The sequence below is a fragment of the Oncorhynchus gorbuscha genome, linkage group LG05 (genome assembly GCF_021184085.1).
Source record: "Oncorhynchus gorbuscha isolate QuinsamMale2020 ecotype Even-year linkage group LG05, OgorEven_v1.0, whole genome shotgun sequence".
NCBI classification, from domain to species: domain Eukaryota; kingdom Metazoa; phylum Chordata; class Actinopteri; order Salmoniformes; family Salmonidae; genus Oncorhynchus; species Oncorhynchus gorbuscha.
In genome coordinates this window covers 78,756,146-78,783,300 of record NC_060177.1, presented here as the reverse complement: position 1 = coordinate 78,783,300, position 27,155 = coordinate 78,756,146, and the positions used below count along the sequence as shown (strand labels likewise).

The 27,155-nt window shown below is 41.1% G+C and overlaps 1 protein-coding gene across 1 annotated transcript; it reads right to left on the bottom strand.

Annotated features, from left to right (window-relative positions):
* On the bottom strand, window positions 1-23,939 carry LOC124034939 (serine/threonine-protein kinase NIM1-like). The gene is made up of 5 exons (XM_046348332.1): window positions 23,771-23,939; window positions 14,253-14,363; window positions 2,144-2,440; window positions 1,816-1,928; window positions 1-92 (listed from the first exon to the last, which is right to left on the bottom strand). The coding sequence occupies exons 3-5, from the start codon at window positions 2,368-2,370 to the stop codon at window positions 1-3; spliced, it is 432 nt and encodes a 143-aa protein (XP_046204288.1). The 5' UTR covers window positions 2,371-2,440; window positions 14,253-14,363; window positions 23,771-23,939.
* Between the last annotated feature and the right edge of the window lie 3,216 nt (window positions 23,940-27,155).

Sequence of the window (27,155 nt, the reverse complement as noted above, 5' to 3'; positions counted from 1 at the left end):
CTAGGGTGAGGATCCAGCCAGGACAGAGGGTGCCAGACCTGCTCTCCAGACCTCCAGTGCGTCTCCTCGGGCCAGGATATCCAGCACCGACTCTGGGCACGGTTTTCCCAGCTCGCCAGGAGATCACAGTGTGGCCTGTTCCAGCTCCCTGCACGTGCCAGGCTAGAATGGGCATTCAGTCTGGAAGAGTGGTAACAAGGCTTCGCACCAGATCTCCAGTGCTCCCCCACAGCCCGGTCTATCCTGTGCCTCCTCCACGGACCAGGCCTCCAGTAGGTCTCCCCAGCCTGGTGAGTCCTGTGTCTGTGTCCTGTCCAGAGCTGCCAGAGTCGCACTCCTGTCCGGAGCTGCCAGAGTCGCCCTCCTGTCCGGAGCAGCCAGAGTCACCCTTCTGTCCGGGGCCCGCTGCGAGGGTCTCCGTCCCTCACCAGAGCCGCCGCCGTAAAGTGGGCTCACCCGGACCCTCCCCTTGAGAGTCAGGTTTTGTGGCCGGAGTCCGCACCTTTGAGGGGGGTACTGTCACGCCCTGGCCATAGAGAGGCTTTTATTCTCTATTTTGGTTAGGCCAGGGTGTGACTAGGGTGGGCATTCTTTGTTATTTTTTCTATGTTTTTGTATTTCTTTGTTTTTGGCCGGGTATGGTTCCCAATCAGGGACAGCTGTCTATCGTTGTCTCTGATTGGGAACCATACTTAGGTAGGTCTTGGCCACATGGGTTTTGTGGGTAGTTCGCTCCTGCTGCCTCCATATTCGGGTGTGAAATTCTGTAAGGGGTGCGTGACTGGCTTCAGGAAAGTCAGGCACAGGAGAGCAGAACTGGGCAATAACAAGAGCAGTAAGCAAAACCAACAGCACACAGAACAACGAAATATGGGTACAAAATAACCCGTCGCGAACCAGTCAAAGTGCACAAGCACTATATAACAAACAATTTCACACACAGACATGGGGGGGGAACAGAGGGTTAAATGCATGACAAGTAATGAGGGAATGTAAACCAGGTGTGTGGGAAAAGAAATGGAAAATGAAAGGTGGATCGGTGATGGCTAGAAGACCGGTGACGTCGACCACCGAACACTGCTCGAACAAGGAGAGGAACTCACTTCGGCGGAAGTCGTGACACGCACACACACAAAACACACTTCAGTCTTTGATGAAGCATGCAGGAATTCCATCCATCCCTAGGCAAACATAAGATCTCTAATCAATCCATAATTTCCAGGGCAGCAGTCGAACAGCAGTCAGTCTTTCTGTGGCAGATTCAAACTACAGGCCACTGGGTCAAAAACAGGTTGAATCAAGTGTTTCCACATCATACAAAAAATCAATGTTATGACATGGAATCAATGTGGGAATTTAGTGTTTTTTAAAAACTTTTTAACCCAAATCCGTAGATTCTTTGCGTTGATTTCACATTGAATACATGTTAGTAGACAACTCAACCAAAACTAAATCAAAACTAGATGTTGAAATGATGTCTGTGCCCAGTGGCAAACCACTGGCTCAATAGCAAACAGCTATCCAAGGAAATGTATTATTAGCTCATTGATGAAAACAGCTTGTCAGTCATCACTACGCTTTGAGATTTTGCTGGAGCAGAGGATCAGGGTTTTCCAATAAATATTTAATAACTCAAGCCAGCATATTTAGTGAAGATTGGCCAGCCGGCCTACATATCTTTTCACTTTTTTATTGTCCATGAATGCATAATTAAAAGATTCAAAGGTTTGGTGAGCATCTACAGTAGAGCAGGGCTGTGTTTGTTATGTTAAATATCAGTTAATGTGTTTCCTGCCTGGCAGGTGTCTTCCTTACCTTTTGTGAGGGCGTGGATCCCCAGTTTGACGTGGGAAAAGTTTCCACAGCCGATCTCTCCACGGACCTTGTAGAAGCTGATACGCCGGCCCAAGGTAAGCTCACGGACCACTCTGTTAATAAAATAAACAGCCCTTACAAATGATCCACAATAATAATACATGTGGTAATTAATCTTCTTTCATGTTTTTTTCTTAGAGAGCGTTGTCTTGCTCCTGTCATCCTGCTCCTACCCGTCATCCTTCCTCTACCTGTCATCCTGCTCCTACCTGTCCTTCTTCTCCTACCTGTCATCCTGTCCTGGCCCTACCTGTCATCCTTTCCCTACCTGTCGTCCTGGCACAAGTCCAGGTTTAGCCTCTCCAGGGGGGTGATGCGGTGGCCAGGGACCCCCTCGTCATCTGTAGTGATGTCCGAGCTCTCCAAGCGGCTCCAGCGTGCGTATCTCTTGTCTTGACCCGCTGTGCTCCCAGTCAAAACCCCAGCCCCAGACCCCCTGGAGCACCCCACTGTAGCCCCAGCAGGTCCCACCCCAGCAGGGCACACAGCCGTCATCCTACCCAGGATGCCCAGGATAGGGAAGGCTTAGCTCATGGCTGGAAGGGGTTCTGGTGCAAGGCACCACCTATGGATGAAAACACAGACAATAACTTGTTGTGTTGATGAGGGAAATACCCAGAGCCCTGTTCAATTCATCCTGTCAAACCCATTATCTGTGCTGCAAAATGCAAATTTCTATTATTGTATTCACGATGGCACCAAAAACATGTTAAATGTGGGAATCTCACCTTTATACATAGGGTCTATGTAGAGAGCTTTGCTGCTTCACCGAGTGTCCATACAATGACAGATAAGAAATAATTTATGATAATTTGGTGAGTGCTTATATTTGTCCTATTTCATGCATGTGTGAATTGGAAATGTGTTTCTTGCATATCCCAACTCTCCCGAAGAAACCCTAGGGTGAATGGGGTCACAACCAGGGTCCAACCCAAAACAGAGGCTACTAGTCTCTTTCTCCAGACCTTCAATGGACTGCAGTATGAAAATACTGCCTTAACCAAGGCAGTTGATGTTAGTTTTTGATCCGTAGCTCAAGTATGTTCAAGGAAGGTATCACCAGAATGTTTGTAAGCACAGCTTGTTCCTCAATATCATTCTTTTGGGGTTCGTTCCTTGTTCCTTGTCAAACATTGGCTCATTGGTGAAATTAGCATTCAGACAATATCTTTAATTAAATCATTCAAAAACCTTTATTAATGCAATTGCAGACAGAAGTTGACAACGGGAACATAGCACGCATGTTTCCAAGTAAGTTCTGCAAAATAGAAAAGGGTCCGAGTTGCTTTATTATTCCAACAGTCATATCTTAGTGATATCACTGCCAACGTCATTACCTTCCACTCATGAGACCAAAATCAAGCCTACACAGCTATATAAACAATAGTTTTAGTGTTATCTAAAAGCTCAGTAGTAAATGTCCAAGTTGATTTACAGTGAATGTCTGACTAATCTCTTATCTCTTACACTCCCCTGCAGAGTTCTTTCTCACAGTCACACATTTCTCAAACAGTTTCTTTATAAGAGGCATAGATTAGAAAAGACTGTGGAACAATATTACACCTTTATAATGAATATATATATTGTTAATCTGTAGTCTAGGACCCTATAAATGTAAGGAGGGAGGGGTCTTTTACCCCCTCCCCTTCTATTAATACAATAAGCATAATCAATTATTATAATACATCAAACATTTGGTACAGCCCCTATCATGACCCCAAGGTGAACCCCTGACAGTTCCTTGAAACAGAGGATGGCTTAATAAAGACTGTTAGTTGTTCGAGAGCGAGCTACAGTTTCTCAGTCCACTGGCCCTCACATCAGTGCTGCTGCATTTTAATTGGCTCTTCGATTCTATATATAACCCACTTTTGGGGGAGTAGTGGGGAGGCAGGGGAAGGAGGGGGGGAGGATGGAGTAAGGTGGATATGACTGACGATAAGATGGATATGACTGACGTTATGGTACTGTCATGGGGTACTGCCCTGTTGGGGGGGAAACCCGTTCCCAGTTGGGAACGTTTCTACATAAATTGCCTAATATGTAATTATCAAAAATATTTAACTTCAATTAAATCAGAAATGCAGCACACCAAAGGAAAGCTAAACCTCTTGCTAATCCAGTCACCATGTCAGATTTTTTAAAAAAATCCAGCCAATCTGCTTATTGATCAGTAGACAACACATTGGGTAAGTTACAGCAAAGTACATTTTTCACAAAAGTCAAAAATTTCACTAAAATTCATCAATTACCTTTGAATATCTTCTTCTTTTGGCAACAGTAAAGGTCACCACAAAACAATAAAGGGTTGTTTTGTTCATATAATCCATTTCTATAGCCTAACCGATTTTGGAAATCTTCATTTTTTTCTTCAATTTTCCAAAATATATGTTTCCGGGTATGTGTGAATATTTTTTTAAATTTTGTATATAGTTATTTTCAGCAATGTACCCATGTACCAATTCGGCCACTTGGGTACATTTGGGAAACTTGTGAGGGACACCTGGGTGACTACATACCCAATGGCATGTACCTCACTCATTCCTAGAGGCATCTGTCTGAAACTTTGGGGAAATACTGTTGCCTGGTTATTCTCTCATGTAAAAGTATCCAGAGTATCATAACTGAATATGTTGATGTTCTAGTTGATTTTAAAGATGCTACAACAATAAAATAACTGAAAAACGCCTGTTTATTTCCTTGTATTTTCTTCTACCAGATCTATTGTGTTATATTCTCCTACATTCAATTCACATTTACACAAACTTCAGAGTGTTTTTAATCAAATGGTAACAAGAATATGCATATCCTTGCTTCTGGGCCTGAGCTACAAGCTGTTAGAATAGGGTATGTCTTCAGGCGGATATTGCACAAAGTGGGGGGGTATCCTTAATGCCCCATGAGGTTGTCCCTCTCTTGAACAATGAAGTCAGTCGAATAATGAACTTTTCTCCCACTCTCTCCTCTCTTCTCTCTGACACACTTACTGTAGGGATTAATGAAGACAATTACTACATCTTTAAATCCCGGCTTTGTTAATCATGTGTGTGATCAGGGGTGGGGTGTTTGAGCAAACAAAACAGTATAAGTGCATGTGCATAATTTGTTTGTTTAGGTGTACATAGAGTACCAGTCAAAAGTTTGGACTCACTTACTCATTCAAGGGATTTTCTTTATTTTCACTATTTTCTGCTGATATTCTGTTTATTGTCTATCATGAGTGCCTAGTCACTTTTACCCTTACCTAAATGTCAGTGGAGGCTGCTGAGGGGAGGACGGCTAATAATAATGGCTGGAACGGAGCTAATGTAATGGAATCGAACACATGGAGACCATGTGTTTGATGTACTTGATACCATTACTCTCTTTCCGCTCCAGCCATTACGAGCCCTTCCTCCTCAATTAAGGTGCCACCAACCTCCTGTGCTACATGGACATATTACCTCAATTACCCCAACTGCCTCATACCCCTGCACATTGACTCGGTACTGGTACTGCATGTATATTGCCTCATTATTGTTATGTTATTGTGTTAATATTTTGTCTTATTTGCTAATTGTTCTTACTTTTTAACTCTGAATTGTTGGGAAAGGGCTCGTAGGTTAGCATTTCATGATAATGTCTACACCTGTTGTATTTGGCGCATGACCAAAATGTATTTGATTTGTTATGTATTGTGGCATGTGTATATAGAATGTGTATAGGCTTGTTTCCTATCGCTAGCAGAACACCTAGCCCTAAGAAGTGTGGCATGTGTATATAGAATGTGTATAGGCTTGTTTCCTATCGCTAGCAGAACACCTAGCCCTAAGAAGTGTGGCATGTGTATATAGAATGTGTATAGACTTGTTTCCTATCGCTAGCAGAACACCTAGCCCTAAGAAGTGTGGCATGTGTATATAGAATGTGTATAGACTTGTTTCCTATCGCTAGCAGAACACCTAGCCCTAAGAAGTTTGGCATGTGTATATAGAATGTGTATAGACTTGTTTCCTATCGCTAGCAGAACACCTAGCCCTAAGAAGTGTGGCATGTGTATATAGAATGTGTATAGGCTTGTTTCCTATCGCTAGCAGAACACCTAGCCCTAAGAAGTGTGGCATGTGTATATAGAATGTGTATAGGCTTGTTTCCTATCGCTAGCAGAACACCTAGCCCTAAGAAGTGTGGCATGTGTATATAGAATGTGTATAGGCTTGTTTCCTATCGCTAGCAGAACACCTAGCCCTAAGAAGTGTGGCATGTGTATATAGAATGTGTATAGGCTTGTTTCCTATCGCTAGCAGAACACCTAGCCCTAAGAAGTTTGGCATGTGTATATAGAATGTGTATAGGCTTGTTTCCTATCGCTAGCAGAACACCTAGCCCTAAGAAGTGTGGCATGTGTATATAGAATGTGTATAGGCTTGTTTCCTATCGCTAGCAGAACACCTAGCCCTAAGAAGTTTGGCATGTGTATATAGAATGTGTATAGGCTTGTTTCCTATCGCTAGCAGAACACCTAGCCCTAAGAAGTGTGGCATGTGTATATAGAATGTGTATAGGCTTGTTTCCTATCGCTAGCAGAACACCTAGCCCTAAGAAGTTTGGCATGTGTATATAGAATGTGTATAGGCTTGTTTCCTATCGCTAGCAGAACACCTAGCCCTAAGAAGTTTGGCATGTGTATATAGAATGTGTATAGGCTTGTTTCCTATCGCTAGCAGAACACCTAGCCCTAAGAAGTGTGGCATGTGTATATAGAATGTGTATAGGCTTGTTTCCTATCGCTAGCAGAACACCTAGCCCTAAGAAGTTTGGCATGTGTATATAGAATGTGTATAGGCTTGTTTCCTATCGCTAGCAGAACACCTAGCCCTAAGAAGTGTGGCATGTGTATATAGAATGTGTATAGACTTGTTTCCCACATGAAACTTGTCTTTGTGCCAGACAGGGTTCAAGTGACTTCTGTTTATTTTTTTCCGTTGCGTTGCGTTGAGTTATATGTACGTATGTACAGTGTATTATTTCACTGCTCTAGGGATGTCATTTACTATTATGTATTGATTTTTACCTTACTTTTTCTTTATTGAATTTTTAAATGTTTTACTCTTTATGCGATGCGAAAGCAGAGAACACTGGAATAAGAATTATCATTTAATTACCATAGTGGATCATTGTAATGTTTGTTTATGTGTAAATTCATCCCATAAGGGATGGGTTGCCAATTGGAGATTTGACACAAAAATACAATTTAATTCATTCAAAAAATGTAACTCATTCAAATTTCATTCAGGTACATTTGATTAGCACTGGCTAACAAAGCTTTGCAAAACATATTTGTGATACATGGAGTCACAGTATCAATATAATATTGTCCCTAATAATATTGTAATATGTAATGTAATCAATTTTCTCCCATCACTAACTATAACCCCTATAGCTTCTAAATGAGCAGAAGTAACGCATCCTGAAGTAATGCAGCCTGATGCTCTCCACCATAGGTGGGGGTTAGTTCCTCTATCATCAGCCTAAGCACCACACAACCAGACTGGTGGTCTCTAATACAACACTGATGTATCTCAGACATGACCAGGCATACACCTTCACAGACAAAACCAAGCGGAATCACTAAGTCAATAGATGAGGGATGCCTGTATATGAAGGTTTTCAGTCCAATCCTTGGCATTGACTATCTTAGTTTGAATTTCAAGGATATACAACTGTCGTGCAATTCAGCAGCCATAACCAATCTAAATAATAATAATCTTCTATAAACACCTCATTATAATGAGTGATATCGCAATACAGGATATCACGTGTTTCTACTGAAGGGGAGAAGTGGAGGTGGAGCATAGCAAATCAAAGTGATTCCCTTTGTGAGCTCTCCCGTCTGCCCAACCTTCAAACACCTCCCTTCCTTCCTGTGTCTCTCTGGCATGAATATCTAGCCATTGATCTGAGGGAGGCTAAAAGGACACTGTTCTGCAAATTAGCCTTTTTGTGACAGCAGACACGGCACACTGTTCTGCAAAACATATGTGAGACACGCAAACACACACACACATGTGGTGCAAAACATAGGCACACACACACACACACACACACACACACACACACACACACACACACACACACACACACACACACACACACACACACACACACACACACACACACACACACACACACACACACACACACACACACACACACACACACACACACACACACACACTGAAAATGAGTTGTTTATGCATTTTATTTAGCAGCTAATACACTGGAGAGTACAGATTATATTTAAAAAAGTCACCTCAGTAAATCAATTGGAAATGTTTGTGTTTAGAGTATGATTGACAACTCCACTTGGTTGCTTGGTGATGGACAGTGAGCATGTTTGTCTCTATTCTGGATTATGTTCTTATATAGAGTCATTAATGCATGGAACTCCGTTCAATATCATATTGCTCAAATAAACAGCACACCTGGTTTAAAAACACAGATAAAGCAACACCTCGCGGCACAACGCCTCTCCACTATTTGACCTAGATAGTTTGTGTGTATGTATTGAGATGTAGGCTACGTGTGCCTTTAAAAAAAATCCTCTCTTGAAGACATCCTTTCTGAGCTGAGATCCCAACGTACAGAACTCAACATCAAACTAGATGGCATTAACTCTCAGCTCAGTGTGATTGACATCAACAACAAGATAACCATACACGTGGAGTACCTAGATGAGGCTCACTGGCAGATGCCATGGAAACAATAGCAAATAGAGCATCTGGATGAGAAAACAGAGGACCTTGAATATAGGAGCGAAGGAATAACTGTGTTCTATTAAACTTTTGTTCACAAATTTCTGTGTTTTAATTCCAAATGATTCGCCCTATATCATATGGGGGATGTATTTGTAGGCTGGGATATTGATTTTATGTACTTTATTCCTCCCTCTCTTTTTTCGTGTGGTCTGGACGGGGGCTACATTGTCACTCATTTAATGGAGAGGATGAGACTTTTTGTTTCTCTTGGGAGACGTTGTGTGTTGCGAACTGTTCCCGTTCTTTGTGACTGAGTTGTTGGGAATTCGGCTGGGGTGTTCAGAGATTGCTATTTTATGTACACCATTTATTTTAATTTGATGTGATTGCAGCTGTAACTATTATCGACGAATACGCAGAGCTGACTTGCACTACAGTTTGAATACTGTACGATGACGTTGACTAGTACCTTAAATCTACTGACATGGAACTTCCACGGGCTCGATCATGCAATTAAACAGAAAAATATAAAATATGTTCTCAGAAAGGAAAAATCAAACATTGCGCTATTTCAAGAGACAAACATGCAGACTCTGTGATGTTTAGATGATCAATTATGTATACAAACATTCATGCTAATACTATTATGTTTTTATTTGAAAAGTATGAGTTCTTAATTGTACTGTTACTAAAAATGTAAGCAGAAATTAATTGTGTCTGTGTCTCCTGGGAAAGTTGAGGAAGGAGGGATAAGATAGGTTTTCAAACAGATAAGAATGTTTTGGTTGGATTCCATTAGCAGAGAGAAGTATATCCTTTATTGGAATGTAGTTTATGTGGGGAGTGAAACAAGGACCGAATACTACGCCATTGTAATGCTGGGAGAGGGTGTGAAACTGATGACGTCATTTTATGTCTTCTTTCTTTTAAAATGTAATGTTCTTTGTATTTTGGGTCAGTACTCATCACTGAACTTGTTTTTTAAGACTAAGCAAATGTTCAACTTATCATCAAAAATTTTTTGGCACAAAAATTTAAAATTCATATCTGACAGGTCCAAATCTGAGGAGGCACAGCTAGCATGTTCCATTCAAAATTTACAAAAACATATCTGATCCAGAGGGGAGATTTACTCAAATAATTTAACTACTATCTTAAATATATATGTCCCTAACACAGATACTGCTGCCTTCATGTCCAAAAAAATATAGCCCTGTGTGTTTCCTTTGGAGTGCTGGCTAGAGATTTTAATTGTACCTTCAACTCAACTCTCGACAAATCATCTCAAGTCCCCACTACAAACCCGAGATCGGCAAAGATGTTGAACTGTCTTACTAAAAAATTGGGACTGATAGATATCTGGAGAGTGACTAATGGCTTATCTATGGACTATAAACACTACTCAAATATCCATAACACCTACTCTCGTATAGATTACACTTTCATCCCAAACATTTTAATAAATTCTGCCACTTATACAATTGGACCCATAGCACTTTCAGAACATGCCTTTGTCCACTGTAAAAACAACCAATGTCAAAGAGCTGGAAATTCAACACCTTCATTTTATCAAATGAACCATTCTGTACATTGGTCACTACATGGTTAGACAACTACACACAAGACAAAAAAGACTCTCCTGTTTCTCTGGCCACAATATGCTTCCTCTAAGAAAAAGCAATAAAAGCACCGGTTAGATCCTGAGAGGGAGCTGGAACGCTGCATAAAAGTAAATAAACAATCCCCAGACAGCGCCTCCTGGAGTCAACTTAAAGCAGCCAGCCAAACTAAACCTGGACTATACTCGAGACAGAAAAGAAAACGTTTTCTTTACGAAACAGAAATAGCATAAGTATAGCAGTAGCAGATTGCTTGCATACCGTTTCAAAAAAAAAAAGCAATCAAAGCGTACAATCATGGGTAAATCCAAACAGCAGATGACAAGGTCACATTTGATCCAAATAAGATATATTTCACTTTTCATGATTTTTACTGCAAATTATATACTTCTGAGAGAAAACATACAGATGCAGAACTCCATTCCTTCATAGAGGAAATCTCGCTACCAAACTATCAGAGACCAATCAAGAAAATCTCAACTCCATCTCACCTAATAAGTCCCCATGCCCAGATGGATTCTCCAGAGTTCTACAAAGCTTTTTGGCCCCAGCTCCGCCCTATCTTCAATGCTGGAGGATTTTTGCTAAAACGGAGTTCTCCCAGACTCTATGTACACAGCCCACATTACAGTGTTGCTCAAAAAAGACAAGGACCCTCTATCCTGTTCATCCTTCCGGCCCATAAGCTTGTTGGATTTCAACTACAAAATAATTACCAAATGTCTTGCCAAAAGACTAAACACTGTTCATCCCAAAATAATAAAAGTGGACCAAACTGGATTTATTAGAGACAGATAATCTTCTGAAAACATTCACTGTCTTTTGATATTATTGATCAAGTAAACGCACAGAAGACCCCTGTCCTGTTGGCTTCACTGGATGCTGAGAAGTCGTTCGACAGGATGGAGTGGAGCTTTCTGTTCTCAGTCTTAGAAAAGTTCAATATGGGCACAAACTTTATTAGATGGTTTAAGTACCTATATTCTCATCCAAATGCAATGGTGTCTACTAACGGACTGAACTCTGACAGATTCCCTTTGGGACATGCACAAGACAAGTATGCTCGCTGTCCCCCCTGCTCTACTTGTTGGGGGCAGAGCCTTAAGCAGAGTTGAGGGGTTTCTGCAGGCGGCCTTCAGCACAAGATGTCGCTCAACAGGATGATGTCTTGCTCTACATATCCAACCCTGAGAAATCCCTCCCTCCCAATTCATACACAATTGCTCAGATACATTTTAACAAGTCCATTGTTTGCCCTATCACTCACCAGCTCTATGGAGACACTTTGGCTGTTCCAATGGAAGACACAGGGGTTTCAATACCTTGGAATTTTTGTAACACCAGATCTGAATTGGCTTTTCAATTCAAAATATCTCTCACTCCTGGATCGAATCAAGAATGATCTCCGAACCTGGATCTCCCTCCCAATTAGTTTAGTCGGAAAGAATCAATGTCATCCATATGAACATCCTCCCTAGATTGAACTATTTATTTCAGATGCTCCCATGGTATCTCCCAGTTTCTTTTTCCAAAACAAACAACCAAAGTATCACCAAATGTATATGGGGCAATAAAAAACCTAGGATCAAGTTCTACACTCAATCGAAACCGGAATCTAATGGTGGTCTTGCCCTTCCCTGCTTTCAATTGTACTACAGGTCTGCCCAAATCTGCAACATGGATCACAAACAGACAAGATTCAATGTGGTCATCAAAAAGAAAGGAGGACCAAAGCACTCTTCATATATTTAATTAACATGCCTTTATTTGTATGGCATGTTCAATGGAAACAAAGTTTAAAAACTGACGCGTTTCGGCTGCAAGATTCAAAGTAGATTCAGAACCCAATCCTGTGGTTCATTGCCCCTATGCTCAATTATATTCATTAATAACTTTAATGAAGTGGGAAACATACCCAAAAACTTTGTGATTTACAAAACCCTAGTAGCATGGAAGGACTGTAGGAAATACCTTGGCATTTCCTCCCAGATATGCTCTCACTCGCCTATAGAATGCAAGCCAGACTTGCCAAAAACCCTGAGTGATGCCAACTTTCATCTTTGGCATCTTCTAGGGATCAGGACCCTTTCAGACCTGTTTCATCAGAACATAACTACACTGAAATACTCTCAAGAGCTCTGCAGTGAATTCACTGTGCCAAGAAACATTTTTTTTATATTTATCTTCAAATTACACACGTAATTTCCTCATTCACTTCCAAGGGGAGGTTTAGAGCTCAGCTGAATGAGGTTGAGACCCTTCTTGCTACAGCACAATACATCAAAGGCTAATTCTCATATATCTACAGACTCCTTTCTGAGAATGTGGGCTCCTCCTTTGAAAGTCATCTGGGAAATGGACCTTTGTCAGTGATGAGCTATGGGCGGATGTTTTTGCGGCAGGATACTGCTCCTCTACTAATATAAAAATGAAAGATTATAATTACACATTTTTGTAAAACTGTTATCATACCCCAGTGAGATTCCATAGAATGAATACAGACATTTATCCAGCTTGTAAAAGATGTACCTCTGAAAGTGGAACCTATATGCATGTATTTTGGAGTTGTAGAGCGATTACCAGATTTTGGCAATCTATACATACTTCTGCACAGAAAATATTGAATGTACAGTTTGATATGACCCTGTGTATCTATCTTCTTAATGCCCAGCAGGACTTTGTTCTTGATTCAGACAGAGAACATTTGTTTATGACTATCACATACTTCTAATTCCTCTCCTACATTTAAAATGTGGATTGAACAGATCGTTGACTTTCTTCCTTTGAAAAGCTCAGTTATGACCTCCACAACAGACATCCCAGGTTTGATCGACTCTGGTCTCCACTACTCAACTATATTTCAAATGACAGAGTGAATGGGGTGACTAAGGAAATATGTGTGTACATGCATGTTTTGTAAGGTGCCGTAAAACGAATAATTTGCTCGTTGTCTCAGCTAAAGATGGACATAGATAACATGATCACAGATTGTGCTGCTGCAAGTTGGTTTGTTTGTTATTTATTGGATTATTTCATTTATGTCTGCCACCTCTGGGAATGTGGAATGTGTTAAGTTTGTTGATTTAAAAACAAGAAAACTGAATCAAGCTTTAAATTGAAAATTCAAAGTAATGTTGAGGTTTGCTGGAGTATTCGAGGTGGAAGGGTGATCATGGCTCTGTATAATATTGTTCGTTGCCGTGAATTGGGACTGTGAAGAGACCCCTGGTGGCATGTCTTGTGGGGTATGTATGGGTGTCTGAGCTGTAAGCTGTTTGATTATGCAGACACTCTGAAAATACTCATGAAAAAATAGAAGAGAAGCAGTTTATCTCTTGTCAACCCTCAACCAGTTGGACAAACATTTCACATTTCCAAAAAGGACTGACCCCAATCCCCCTACTGCTATAACCCCTTCTATTGGGGTTAAAGACACACACCTCTTGGGGTTATACACACATACAATGTTCTAATCCCCACCCCTTTGCTCTGAGTCAGGGAGTCCCGGCCAAAACAACATCATATGGGCATTTCTACAGGCCTTGTGTTGTCAGTGCTGTTTTTACTGGCATGCATGTTGTTGATGTTAGTTCTGTATGTGCAGTTAAGGGCAAGGCGTGATGCTCTGTTTTGAGCCAGGTGCAGCTTTGCTAGTTCTTTCTTTGCACTTGACCATATTACCAGACAGTAAACAAGATGGGAAAAGACCAGAGCCTGAACAACAAAAACGCAGAAGATCTTTTTATAACAGACACAGGCTACCCCTCCCCATCTTCACAACAACTATGTTGACTGGACCATGATAATGAACCATCCACTGTTATGTAGAGAGGGAGAGAGGGGGAGAGAGAGAGAGAGAGAGAGAGAGAGAGAGAGAGAGAGAGAGAGAGAGAGAGAGAGCTGTCTAACTGTCTAGCTAAATGATGCTACCTTTTTTTATGGTACTACCTACATCGGATGAAATCAGCACGGCAATAGACATTCACAAGCCATGTGGAGAGGAGGCTACATGTCAACTCACCAGTCCAATAGCAGCAGACAGTGGCTAAGGATCCTTTAAGGTGATTAGTGGTAGAGAGCTGGTCCAACCTCTTCTGATCAGGCTCCTAGCATCACATCCTCTTCCTTTATTCTGCAATAACAATGATGATAACCATAACATAAGAATTGATACAGAGCACGTAACACAGATCTGAAGTACACTGCACTCTACCTACATGTAGGCTACCAGTTGTATGAGAGGATGTCCTTTACTTGAGAGGGACACTGGTACTGCAGCTCACAACGCCAGGTAGCTATGGGGAAATGCTCTTTATGAAAGGGATCCTCCTATTCCTCTGGGTAAAATTCTCTTCTCCCTCACTTTCTCTTTCTTTTTATCTCTCTCTCTCTGAGTTCTCTCTCGCTCCCTCTCTCTGCATTCTCTCTCCTGGTCTGCCTGTGTATGTCTGTAATTTTCACTGTCATTTTATCTCTTTCACACACACACACACACACACGCACGCACGCACGCACGCACGCACGCACGCACACACACACACACACACACACACACACACACACACACACACACACACACACACACACACACACACACACACACACACACACACACACACACACACACGCACACACAAACACTAACAGACATACGCACGCACACAGCACTCTGGCCACACAAAGATCCTCTGTGTGTTAATTGAGACGCAAAGTAGTGGAGAATAAAGAGCTGAGTGGTCAAAGGACAGGGACAATAGGGGCTGTGGGCCCAAGGAACAGACAGACAGGCCTCTCTGGAATCTGTTGGACAAATATTTCACATTTCCAAAAAGGACTTACCCCAATCCCCCTACTTCTATAACCCCTTCTATTGGACACACACCTCTTGGGGTTATACACACATACAATGTTCTAATTCCCAACCATTTGCTCTGAGTCACGGATTCCCGGCCAAAGCAACATTATATGGGCATTTCTACAGGCCTTGTGAGGTACACAAGGCCTGGGGTATTATCAGTGCTGTTTTTACTGTTTGTCAACAGAACAGATCATCCATAGGCTATGTAAATGTGACCAAGTAAAGACAAATAGCATACACCTGGTATACATGTTCATAAACTACAGTATTATTACTTTTATTATACTGCCATTGCCAGGCTTGAAGTAATTCTCAGAAAGTATCCACAAAAACAATAAGGTAAAATCCATCTGAATCAGGATTGTAAAATAAAGCATTACTGACAAATGAACGTAGAGATATAGACTAGACAGACACAAGTGGTCATCCACACCATCAGAATGACCATATCTCTGTGAACATTCCAGATAAAGAACAGAGGACGTGAACAATAACCCAGCAGACTTGATTAGAACAATCATATGAAACACCTTCAGAGGATAGAGGATTTTGATCAGTTAGGATCAGAAAGACTCAATCATGGACACTCTTACTGAAAGTTGTGGCTGCTTTGCGTGATGTATTGTTGTCTCTACCTTCCTTCCCTTTGTGCTGAGTTCTGTGCCCAATAATGTCTGTACCATGTTTTGTGCTGCTACCATGTTGTGTTGCTACCATGTTGTTGTCATGTTGTGTTGCTACCATGCTGTGTTGTCATGTGTTGCTGCCTTGCTACATTGTTGTCTTTAGGTCTCTCTTTATGTAGTGTTGTGTTGTCTCTCTAGTCGTGATGTGTGTTTTGTCCTATATTTACATATATATTTATTTTTAAACCCAGTTCCCGTCCCCGTAGGATGGGGTGAAGAGCTGATCAGAATAAGATTTGAACTTGAATCAAATCAAATCAAAAACTGACTTGCCTAGTTAAATAAAGGTTAAATATTTTTTTTAATAAATTCTAATTTTATTTGTCACACACTGAATACAAGTGTAGACCTTACAGGGAAATGGTTACTTACAAGCCCTTAACCAACAATGCTTTAAGAAGTTTTAAGAAAAAAAAGTGAAGTAAAAATAGATGAGTAAAAAATGTTAAAATTTATTAAAGTTTAATTACAAATAATTAGACATCAGCAGTAAAATAACAATAGCGAGGCAATATATGGGCACCAGTACAGAGTCAATGTGCGGGGGCACCTGTTAGTCAAGGTAATTGAGGTAATATGTACATGTAGGTAGAGACAAAGTGACTGTACATAGATGGGTCTGGGTAGCCCTTTGATTAGCTGTTCAGGAGTCTTATGGCTTGGGGGTAGAAGCTGTTAAGAAGCCTTTTCGACCTATACTTGACGCTCCGTTACAGCTTGCTGTGCGGTAGCAGAAAGAACAGTCTATGACTAGGGTGGCTGGAGTCTGGATGTCATAAGGTGAACGCACCAATTTGTAAGTCGCTCTGGATAAGAGCGTCTGCTAAATGACTTAAATGTAATGTAATGTAATGTAAATGTTTAACAAGTTTTAGGTCCTTCTTCTGACACCGCCTGGTATAGAAGTCCACGGATGGCAGGAGGCTTGGCAAAAGTGATGAACTGGGCCATAGTAACTACCCTCTGTAGTACCTTGCGGTCAGAGGCCTAGCAGTTGCCAGAGCAGGCAGTTATGCAACCTGTCAGGATGCTCTCAATGGTGCAGCTGTAAAACCTTTTGAGGATCTGAGGACCCATGCCAAATCTTTTCAGTCCCCTGAGGGGGAATAGGCTTTGTCGTGCCATCTTCACAACTGTCTTAGAGTGTTTGGATAACAATAGTTTGTTGGTGATGTGGACACCAAGGAACTTGAAGCTCTCAACCTGCTCCACTGTAGCCCCATCGATGAGAATGGGGTTGTGCACGGTCCTCCTTTTCCTGTAGTCCACAATCATCTCCTTTGTCTTGATCACGTTGAGGGAGAGGTTGTTGTTCTGGCACCACACGACCAGGTCTCTGACCTCCTCTCTATAGGCTGTTTCATCCTTATTTGTGATCAAATGCCTGCTGTAGACCTATTGTCAGGAGCAGAGGATGTATGCTGTCCTTCTCATTGGCCTGTGAAGGGTTCAACAAATTGTGTGAGGGTTAGAAATGGGCGGATTTCTCCATTCTGTTCTCCGGCCATTGTATTGGGCAGTTCAATGATGAGAAATGCCTGTCACTGGAGCAAAAACTTTGTGTTATCCAGGATCACGAGTACAGGACATCAATAAGCTGCTCCCAAACATTTTAGACCTGCAACAGGACATTAATAAGCTGCTCCCAAACATTTTAGACCTGCAACAGGACATCAATAAGCTGCTCGCAAACATTTTAGACCTGCAACAGGACATCAATAAGCTGCTCCCAAAAATTTTAGACCTGCAACAGGACATCAATAAGCTGCTCCCAAAAATTTTAGACCTGCAACAGGACATCAATAAGCTGCTCCCAAACATTTTAAACCTGCAACAGGACATCAATAAGCTGCTCACAGACATTTTAGACCTGCAACAGGACATCGATTAGCTGCTCCCAGACATTTTAGACCTGCAACAGGATATCAATAAGCTGCTCCCAAACATTTTAAACCTGCAACAGAACATTAATAAGCTGCTCCCAAACATTTTAAACCTGCAACAGAACATTAATAAGCTGCTCCCAAACATTTTAAACCTGCAACAGGACATCGATTAGCTGCTCCCAAACATTTTAGACCTGCAACAGGAAATTGAGTCTATCATAGTTCATGTGGACTTCAATGACATTATGAAGGGCAGCTCAGAACAGCTAAAGATGGATTTTAAAGAACTGTTTGGGTCTCTGCTTGACGCCAACAGACGTGGCATTGAATGTTTCATCAGACTCGTATCCCTCCATAACTGACTACAAGACTATTGCAGCTCTGTGGATGTAACATTTATTGACCATTTTGATATACCTTCAGGAAACAAAGCTTGTTTATAAGGAGGATGGGATCCACCCCCAAAAAATGGGTTCCTGTATCCTTTCAAAGCATTTTGAGGCTGAGGTTATGAAGTCATTATGAAGCCCAGCTCTGTTAATCCCTACCATTGTGTTGCTGAGTTTTATAATGCTTTATAAAATGTACATTATCCCAGGGGCATTAAAAGACACAACATAAGTAACCTAATTTATGTCCCTCTAAATGCCCTGAATGCCTCTGCTGATCCTACAGCTATTGCACACTGTATTCATGTGCCTATGAACTAGAGTTATACTGTTAGCACTGAGGCGGTGTGCCTTAGTAGGAAGTCCACTGTGTGCAGCTCACCAGGCACTAACATAAAAAACATGAGCATGTCTACTTCTGCTAAGCTTCCCAGTAAAAGCAATGAATACAATCAAGCATCACAGAAAAGTGCTAAATATAGCCCACATTAACATATGTAGCTTAAGAAACTAGGTTCATACAATTAATTATTTGCTAGTAAGAGATGAAATTCATTTTCTGAAAATCTCTGAAACTCACTTAGATAATACTTTTGATAATACAGTAGTATCAATGTATGGTTATAACATCTACAGAAAAGTCAGAAATGCCAAAGGTGGAGGTGTTATTGTTTATATTCAGAACCACATTCCTGTAAAGCTTAGATAGGATCTCATGTTAAATACTGTTGAACTAATATGGCTACAGGTTCATCTGCCTCACATAAGCCAATTCTGGTGGGATGCTGCTATAGACCACCAAGTGCTAACAGTCAATATCTGGATAACACGTGTGAAATGCTTGATAATGTATGTGATATCAGCAGAGAGGTATATTACCTGGGTGATTTAAATAGCGACAGGCTTTAATCAAGCTGACCACTCAATAAAAAGCTTTAATCTGTAACTAGTGCATGCAATCTGGTTCAGGTTATCAGTCATTCTACCAGGGTAGTTACAAACAGCAGAGGAATTAAATTATCAACATGTATTGATCATATCTCTCCTAATGCTGCAGAAATTTGCTTGAAAGCAGTATACAAATCCATTGGACGTAGTGATTACAATAGAGTCTAGGAAAACCAAAGTTCCAAAGGCTGGGCCTAAAATAGTGATAAGAGGACATACAAAAGGTTTTGTAATGATTCCTATGTTGTTGATGTAAATCATATTTGTTGGTTTGTGATGTGTAATGAGGCGCAACTAGATGCTGCACTTGACACATTTATGAAATTGTTTATTCCAGTTACTAGTAAGCAAGTACCCATTAAGAAAATGACTGTAAAACTGTTAAATCCCTGTGAATTGATGAGGAATTGAATAATATTATGGTTGAGAGGGATGAGGCAAAAGGAATGGCAAATAACTCTGGCTGCACAACCGATTGGCAAACGTACTGCAATTTGAGATATCATGTGACTAAACTGAATAAAAAGAAGAAGAATTATAGTATGAAACAAATATAAATAAAGAATGATAATAAAAAGCTTTGGAGCACCTTAAATGACATTTTGGGCAAAAAGGCAAACTCAGCTCCATCATTCATTGAATCAGAAGGATCCTTCATTACAAAACCCACTGATATTGCCAACTACTTTAATGATTTTTTCATTGGCACGATTAGTAAACTTAGGCATGACATTCCAGCAACAAACGCTGGCACTACACATCCAAGTATAATTTATTAAATTATGAAAGACAAGCATTGTAATTTTGGATTTTGTGAAGTTATTGTGGAAGAAGTGAAAAAAACAAATAGCAGCAGACAATATTGCCACTCCTATTTGACATAATTCCGCTACCCAAGAATAGTAAAGCCCCCTTTACTGGCTCAAATAACTGATCAATCAGCCTGTTACCAACCTTTAGAAAATGTTTGGAAAAAATTGTGTTTAACCAGATACAATGCTGTTTTACTGTAAACAAGTTGACAACAGACTTTCAGCACACTTATAGGGAAGGGCATTCAACAAGCACGGCAGTTCCACAAATGACTGATGATTGAATGAGAGAAATTGATGATACGAAGATTGTGGGAGCTGTTTTGTTAGACTTCAGTACAGCTTTCGACATTATCAATCATAGTCTGCTGATGGATAAATGTATTTGTTATGGCTTTACACACCCTACTATATTGTTATTAAAGTGTTACCTGTCCAACAGAACACAGAGGGTGTTCTTTAATGGAAGTCTCTCCAACATAATCCAAATGGAATCAGGAATTCCCCAGGGCAGCTGTCTAGGCCAATTATTTAACTTATTTAAGTTGAGGTGACTTAACTGCTTGGAGTAACCCTGGATTGTAAACTGTCATGGACAAAACATGATGATACAACAGTAGCTAAGATGGGGAGAAGTCTGTCCATGTGCTCCTCTGCCTTTTAAACAACACTATCAACAAGGCAGGGGTCCTAAAGGCTCTAGTTTTGTCACACCTGGACTACTGTTCAGCCCTGTGGTCAGGTGCCACAAAGAGGGACCTCAGAAAATTATGATTGGCTCAGAACAGGGCTGGCACTTAAATGTTAATGGAGAGCTAACATAAATAAAAATGCATGTAAATCTCGCATGGCTCAAAGTGGAGGAGAGATTGACTTCATCTATACTTGTTTTGTAGGAAGTGTTGACGTGATGAATGCATTGAGGTGTCTGTTTAAACAACTAGCACACAGCTCAGACACCCGTGCATACCCCACAAGACATGCCATGGTCTCGTCGCAATCCCCAAGTCAAGAACAGACCCTGGGAGGCAAACAGTACTACATAGAGCCATGGCTACATGGAACTCTATTACACATCGGGTAACTGATGCAAGCAGTAGAATCAGATTTAAAAAAGGGATACAAATACACCTTATTTAAGGATTGGCGTTCAGTTGTAACTCATGCAGCACGTTATATCAAGATCGCAGACCAAGGCGTGACAATAACAGTAAGTTTTGTGACGAAATAAACCCTTCAAGCTAGCTGACCATCAATGTTTATTGCAAAATTAGGTTTTGAGAGTTTTCAAAAAGTTATATATATATACACATTTTGTGGGACACGCTCTATATTGTAAAAATCGACTGTGCGACAGACCACACATCATTTAATATCCAACTTTTTACCTCTGAAATATAGGCAAGTATATATTTTTTTACCAGAAGACTAGCCAACTAGTCAACTATCTAGTAAACATTTCGGATACGAAGTTGGTAACATAATTAAACGGGTATATCTTGCAATTGAACAAAATAGTAAGGTGGCCAATAAATGGTGACCGTATGCCGATAATACGGGACTTGTTTTTTTTGCTAAACTGCTTATCAAAAAGCTGATAGTAGTAGTATTTCCACTGAAATGTCAAGCATGCTAATTACTAACCCATTAGCTAACATTTTAACCAATAATTATTTATAAATAATACCAATAATCACAAAACATTGATGGCTTGATCACAAGATTACACTGTTGAAGGTAATATATTATATATATGTAATATATAATATAAACAAATCAAATCAAATTGTATTTGTCACATGCTCCGAATACAACAGGTATAGATAGACCTTACAGTGAAATGCTTATTTACAAGCCCTTAACCAACAATGTAGTTGAATATGCCGAATATGCCGATAATACGGGGTGCTACGCTACACATGATAAGACACTCACTATTCACACACATATACATAAATGTTGTATTGTAAATATGTGATAGTGGAGTAGTGGCCTAAAAGGAACATTCTAAATGTATTGGGTAAAGTTTTCTGAATTGTAATGCCATGTAATATTTGAAGTTGTATATAACTGCCTTAATAAATACAAATACAAATGTTATTTCAGTGTTTCCCAAATATACATTTAGTAGCCTAACTCTGCTACCACTGCTGAAAAGAAACTCTGAGGGGAAACACTGGTTTTGTGCCCTGTTTGTGATGGAAGAGAAGGAAAAAGCCCTCTGTAAGAGGCGAGACATCAAGTCTGTTCTTCTGGCCTACATGTGTATACACACACACACACACACACACACACACACACACACACACACACACACACACACACACACACACACACACACACACACACACACACACACACACACACACACACACACACACACACACACACACACACACACACACACACACACACACACACACACACACACACATATCCTCAGGGTGCCAAATAAGTTACCATGACACTGTACAAATGGAGAGAGGTGTTTTCACACCGCTATAATTACTCCCGGGAGCACACACACACCAAATAAAATCACTTGGACAAGATATCACTAGTGACACATTCATTGTACTAAGTAAGTCCAATAATCAGTATCCTATACATGATGCATCATCAAAGCATAAATTCGGTAGTGAGTTCCAGCCAGGGCAATGAAAACAGATTAAAGAAGATGATATTCTACATTACATGTAGCATATGTAACGGATGTGAAATGGCTAGCTAGTTAGCGGTGGTGCGCTAATAGCGTTTCACTCGGTGACGTCACTTGCTCTGAGACCTTGAAGTAGTGGTTCCTCTTGCTCTGCAAGGGCGATAGCTTTTGTGGAGCGATGGGTAACGATGCTTCGTGGGTGTCAGTTGTTGATATGCGCAGAGGGTCCCTGGTTCGTGCCCGAGAGGGGTCGGACTGAAGTTATACTGTTACACATACACGTGTTCTATTCAGCTCTATGGTCTATACCTCACCATGAATCTCATTGAGGCGACTTTTTGAATAAATGCAATGATCTACAAAATAGAAAAAAAGAAAACGGATTAAGAAATGATGAAGTGCCTTGATTTCATAGTGCTTTGGGTATGGATAAAAGATGCATCCAGGACGAAGCCGACGTTTGGCCCATTACGTTCTTTGAACAGTGACAAGAGCCATTTCCGCTGCATTGTGCCTCCTCTATTATCTAATCTGAAAACTTCAAAGCAGCTTTTATCCAAGACATGTCAGAGAAATGTTTAATGTGCTCCGACTGATGAAGCATCAAAGGCAAAGGAAACAGCCGACAGTTTGCCTAACAGACACACAACAGTACACACAGTCTGCTGGACAATTTCCCTCTACGTCACACGACAGTATAGGCTACCTACATGTTAGTGTTTATAGTAGTCCTATTCACTGCAGTGGTTATGTATTTATAATGGGGTGGATCAGAAGCATCTTTTTAACCCACAGACCTAACAACTAAGGTTTAGCTCAGCAGGATGAATAAGGCATTCTGAGATTTCTCAGACAACCCATGTTTGCAACCAGGGCAGATGCACTATTTTGTTCACAAATCAGGTATAAAGACCACACAAATCATTTACCCCATCCCCATTCCTGATTCCACATGAGGTAGGTTTGAATCAAATATTCCCATCATCATATTTTACACACAAAGTCTCCCTCCACATTGGAGCATCAGTCTAATCAGTAATGCTCAGTTAATCTTCGTTATCTAAGGCACAGTGTGCCTCAAGTCAATGCTATTACATAGGCCTAACTTCTGTCTTTTGCTAAATTCCCAGTAGTGTATAGGCAACCAACCAGCCAGAAGCGGTGTCATCTAGACATAAGCATCGTGAGAATGCATTCCCCAGAATATTGTTATTCAATTTACATAGGCTACATAAGCCTGTTGGACAACCTGTCATCTATGCACTTGCATAATACACAACGAAACACCCATATCCCCTTACCTTTCTGACTGGACAACATGCAGACGGCGATTCAACGAGCGTATGTGCAAAATCCCAGAAATAATTAATTTCGGAGGACACGTCTTTTCCCCTGTAGCGTTGTCACAGATGAATATTGCCACTTCGCTTTCCCACCAGCCAGCTCGCAACATAGGAATCCAAATGAGTGACAGTTTCTGTTAAGAATTAGGTACGGCATGGGGTGTTACCTGTGCTCTCTTTAACCAATGGGAACTGTGCATAAAATACGATCGAGGAACGTGAGTTGTCACTTGTTACCACAGCCACAAAGTAAAAATGGTCTAAATCCCCGAAATTCATAAAAACAAAATTCATGAAATTCATGAAAATGTGCTTTTTTGGTCTTAATTAAATGTTAGGGTTGGGGATAAGGGTAGCAGTGTGGTTAATGTTAGGGTTAACGTTAGGGTTAGGTTTAAAATAGTATTTCAAGAAAATAAATAGTTTAAATAGGCGGGGTTTATACATTTGTGGCTGTAGTAACAAGTGATGACCAGAAAGCTGGCTGGAATGCAAGCTCATGGATAAATTAAGCACCACGGGAGCTCTCCGTGGTACTACAGAACTTGCCTCTCCATGGTACTACAGAACTTGCCCAAAGGAGCTTAAAGTGTGATGGTAGGCTATAGATAGGTATTCACCATCAGGTTGGTTAGGCTACCATATCATAACACTTGTCTTGGCATTATTATTCACTATTATCTAATGTATGGCTTTTCGTTTTCACTCCAATTTTTTTCTCAAATAAAAAATGACTGCAATTTTTTTTTTTTACCTTTATTTTACTAGGCAAGTCAGTTAAGAACAAATTATTATTTTCAATGACAGCCTAGGAACAGTGGGTTAATTGCCTGCTCAGGGGTATAACGACAGATTTGTACCTTATCAGCTCGGGGATGTGAACTTGCAACCTTTCGGTTACTAGTCCAACGCTCTAACCACTAGGCTACAACACCTCTCTCCTAGTTGTTTCATTTCTCTGTAGGCAACCTATCTGACAGAAGTGATCAACTGAAAACAAACACACATATTGTAAACACTATTTAAGCGAATTCTCTTTGGTGTAGCGCTTGGGGGTTAGTTGTTCTTACAGAAAACATCTGTCAAATCAAATCAAATTGTATTAGTCACATGTGTCGAATACAACAGTTGTAGATCTTACAGTGAAATGCTTAATGACGAGCCCATAACCAACAATGCAGTTTAAAAAATATATAGATAAGAATAAGAGATAAAAGTAACAAGTAATTAAAGAGCAGCAGTAAAATAACTATAGGGAGACTATATACAGGGGTACAGAGTCAATGTGCGGGGGCACCGGTTAATTGAGGTAGTATGTACATGTAGGTAGTGTTATTAAAGTGAGTATGCGTAGATGACAACAGAGAGTAGCAGTGGTGTGTGTGGATGTTCAAGCGTCTTATGGCTTGGGGGTAGAAGCTGTTTAGAAGCCTCTTGGACTGAGACTTGGCGCTCCAGTACTGCTTTCCGTGCGGTAGCAAAGAGAACAGTCTATGACTAGGGTGGCTGGAGTCTTTGACCATTTTTAGGGCTTCCTCTGACATTGCCCGGTATAGAGGTCCTGGATGGCAGGAAGCTTGGCCACGGTGATGTACTGGGCCATTCCTACTACCCTCTGTGGTGCCTTGCGGTCAGAGGCCGAGCAGTTGCCATACCAGGCAGTGATGCAACCAGTTAGGATGCTCTTGATGGTGCAGCTGTAGAACCTTTTGAGGATCTGAGGACCCATGCCAAATCTTTTTTATCTCCTGAGGGGGAATAAGTTTTGTCATGCCCTCTTCACATTGCTTCATTGCTATGGATAAATCCCACTGCATCCCACTGCTGGCTTGCTTCTGAAGCTAAGCAGCATTGGTCCTGGTCTGTCCCTGGATGGGAGATCAGATGCTGCTGGAAGTGGTGTTGGAGGGCCAGTAGGAGGCACTCTTTCTTCTGGTCTAAAAAAATATTCCAATGCCCCAGGGCAGTGATTGGGGACACTGCTCTGTGTAGGGTGCTGTCTTTAGGATGGGACGTTAAATGGGTGTCCTGACTCTCTGAGGTCATTAAAGATCCCATGGAACTTATCTTAAGAGTAGGGGTGTTAACCTCAGTGTCCTGGCTAAATTCCCAAGCTGTCCCTCATACCATCATGGTCATCTAATCATCCCCAGCTTACAATTGGCTCATGAATCCCCCTCCTCTCCCTGTAACTATTCCCCAGGTCGTTGCTGTAAATGAAAAAGTGTTCTCAGTCAACTTACCTGGTAAAATAACGGTAAAATAAAAATAATAATTAATTGTTTTGTTGTAACAAACGGAGGAGATTAAATCAGAAAGTGCAGCAGTGCCTTAACTTTATTAGATAGGCTATCATCAGTGCTTGACTTGGGCACCTCAAATGTTCTTCTGCTTGAGTTCCAACACCTTTTATAGAATATTGGCTTTATAATATTGCTGGGTTCTGGGACCTAAAAATAATCCCTGACGGTACCCAAAATGAATAGCCTAATGGCATCTATATCAGTCCACATTATCACGGAATATCTTCATGTTTGGTTTCACTGCTGAGGGGACATGGTGTGTCTTTTAAGTGTTTCTGACCACGTGACCTGACCAGGAAAAACGTGACCCAACTAGAGTTTTACTGTGTGGTCAGGAAAAATGACTAGTTTAACCTTTGAGGACAACGTGTTAGGAGGGGACAGAGTTTTTGACACCATTATCACTGCTGTTGATATGGACAACTCAGCCCTGCTTGGGCTGGGGCTGGAGCAGTTGGAGGCTCCCATCTCTGACAGCAAAAAGATAGCCAGCATTATGAAAACCATAACATAATCCCTGGCAAGAAACAATGCATATCTGGCTATCTAGGTGACACCTCAGCTGTACTCTACCACAGTAGAGCAGATAGGAAGCGTTGACCTTTCTGTAGAGAGCAGCTCCAGCTCCTTTAGCTGTGCAGCAGAGGCAGTAGCGGACCTGCCAATATTCCCAGACACGGAGGACTTCATCGCAGTGCAGGCTAAACCTAGATAGGTATGGGGTGAAGGCCCCAGGATCAAGCACACAGAGCGGATCAGAGGAGGACAGCTCCAGTGTCATGAGTCAAGAGACTTTACGCACGATCATTAGAAAGATCCTAATCGTAGTTTTCAGCTCGAAGTTCCCCAGCCATATTCTGGTCTCGGTAACAATCTATGATCAGTTGCTGCAGCATCTGGACACATACAAGGAACTTACAGTCATCTGCTTTCATCAAGAAAGCAAAGTTGTCAGAGGGGAGAAAGCCCTGGGTGCCATAGTGATCGCTGTGTCTCAGCTCTGCTGGATGTAGGGCTATCACAGCTGATGGCTCCCATCA

Bases quoted from the DNA above. Each gene is read 5' to 3' on its own strand.
- LOC124034939 (XM_046348332.1), bottom strand. From the start codon at position 2,370: ATGACGGCTGTGTGCCCTGCTGGGGTGGGACCTGCTGGGGCTACAGTG. The intron at 1,929-2,143 runs GTAGGGAAAGGA...TTTTATTAACAG, and splicing joins GACTTGTGCCAGGACGACAG to AGTGGTCCGTGAGCTTACCT. The intron at 93-1,815 runs GTAAGGAAGACA...AACCGTGCCCAG, and splicing joins GATCCACGCCCTCACAAAAG to AGTCGGTGCTGGATATCCTG.